The following is a 1,945-nucleotide window of genomic DNA, read 5'->3' on the forward strand; positions in this document are numbered from 1 at the left end:
CACGCAGCCAGTCGATGGGGCGAAATCGCCCTACTCCAGAAGGGGAATTCCATTCCCCACCTTCAAACCAAGGAGGCCCTTATTGTAGATTGGGGGGCCCTCCAAAAGATTTCAAGATCGACCCTCGCAGAGCGGCGCGGTACGTGGTTATCGGGGGGTAAGGTGCAAAGAGGGTGAGGGGCGTCACCAAAGGAAGTGTGGAGAGGGAAAAGCTCACAACGCTAACCACAAGAGGGGTGGAAAATGTACTCCGACCATTCGGCATGACAGCGCATTCCATCAAAAGAGGAGCACTGGCGCAAGCAGCCGCAGCGGTGATCGAACGCGATCTCGACCCTCGCCTACTGGCCCAGTTGGGGAAACACGAAGACCCCCTAGAGCCACCACGCAGCACAGCTCGCTACATAGAGCCGTGGGGCTCCCTGGTGAACAAATCCGCACACCTGACGGCATATATGTAGACGGGGTCGGCACATGGGCGATGTCTCCATGGGCCTATCCGGTTAGTAGAAACGAGCATGGGCAGCTTTTTAAGGGGCACAGCATTTTGCGACGTACCCATCATACGCGGGTGGCCGATAAGAACGGTGAAAGCAAGTTACCGTTACAAAATGTAGATGTGGATACTTTCTCACTGCGCTGGGTCCGGAGCCGGCTCAATCCTACGGCTCTGAAACGGTTTAACACAGTGTGGGACTTGGTCCAACAGCCAGCATTTTCCAGGGCAGGGGAACGAGAGCCCCTCTTGAGGATGACGGAGGAGGACGCCCAGGTTATGAAGAAAGCTGGGGTTATTCAAACCGCACCAAAGCTACCCACTACTGGGTGGGTTGTGCCTTTTACGGTAGTGGAGGAAAAACCGTCGGGGCCACGGCGACGTTTCATAGCATGGCCAAAAGCCAAAAATGAACAAGAGGGCTGCGAGGCTTTGGTTCCTCTGGGGCGTATTTCTCAGTACCTGGGCGCGGTTTACGATGAGACAGCCGCCATTTTCGATTTAAAGGCATCTTTCTTCCAGGTAGGTTTGCCAGCCGAAGCGCGCGGTAATTTCCGTTGCCGGACAGAAAAGGGTGAGCTCGTTGAGTTCACGCGACTCCCCATGGGGTATAAATGTAGTCCAGAAATCGTGCATACCATCACACGAGTTTTGGCGGTGACCCCGAGGTCGTTAAACCGCGGTTCGCAGCCCCGCCGGAGCTAACGCTTCACGTGTGGATAGATAATCTTTGTATCACAGGGCCACGTAAAAGCGTAGAGTGGTGGGGGAACACTATTATGGAAAACATGCGCGGATGCGGTGCGACGGTGGGAGGGCACGGGACCCTTACAACGCGTTATGAATTCATAGGAGTTTGTTTCAACCACACGGCTAGGACGGTTTCCCTCAGTGACAAAACGCTACGGAGATTGAGGGGAGTCACACCCCTCCACGAGATTTCGGTGGAGGAATTGGAAAGCCTTACGTCACGTATGATGTATGCGGCGGGGCTCAGGTGGGTTCGCTTTTTCTGCATTGTTTCTTTTTTGAAAATGGCGCGCCGAAGGCTGCCGCGACTCAGCATGGGGTCGTTCGGGGCCCAAGATCCGGCAGCTTTACCCCCCTTTGCCCTTAAGGTCGGGCAGGAATGGTTGGATACGTTGTTGCGGAACAGTCCGGTAAAACACTCGAGGGATAAACCGACTTCAGGGACTTTAGTGTCAGACGCCTCTTTATATGGATGGGGCGCGCTGTTCTTTAAGGGTGGCGGGGAAGTGTGGCCACAGGGGGTGCGTGGGAAAAAGCGCCCCATATTATGGCACAGGCTGAAGCGAGGGCCGCCGGGTTGGCCTTGCTCGCTTTCAAGGGGAATTTGCCCATCACACTCTATATCTGTATCGGCAACACGACGGTAATGCATATTATGAAGAAAGGCAGTGCGCATTCCGATGCCCTGGTGGGGGGGGG

The 1,945-nt window shown here is 55.2% G+C and overlaps 1 protein-coding gene across 1 annotated transcript; it reads right to left on the bottom strand.

Annotated features, from left to right (window-relative positions):
- Positions 1-1,334: 1,334 nt before the first annotated feature.
- Positions 1,335-1,922, bottom strand: DQ04_18261000 (hypothetical protein; the record flags this gene model as incomplete). Its single annotated transcript, XM_009317688.1, has 1 exon — positions 1,335-1,922. The coding sequence occupies one exon, from the start codon at positions 1,920-1,922 to the stop codon at positions 1,335-1,337; it is 588 nt and encodes a 195-aa protein (XP_009315963.1).
- Between the last annotated feature and the right edge of the window lie 23 nt (positions 1,923-1,945).

Source organism: Trypanosoma grayi, assembly GCF_000691245.1.
Source record: "Trypanosoma grayi strain ANR4 Tgr_1826_V1, whole genome shotgun sequence".
Lineage (NCBI taxonomy): Eukaryota > Euglenozoa > Kinetoplastea > Trypanosomatida > Trypanosomatidae > Trypanosoma > Trypanosoma grayi.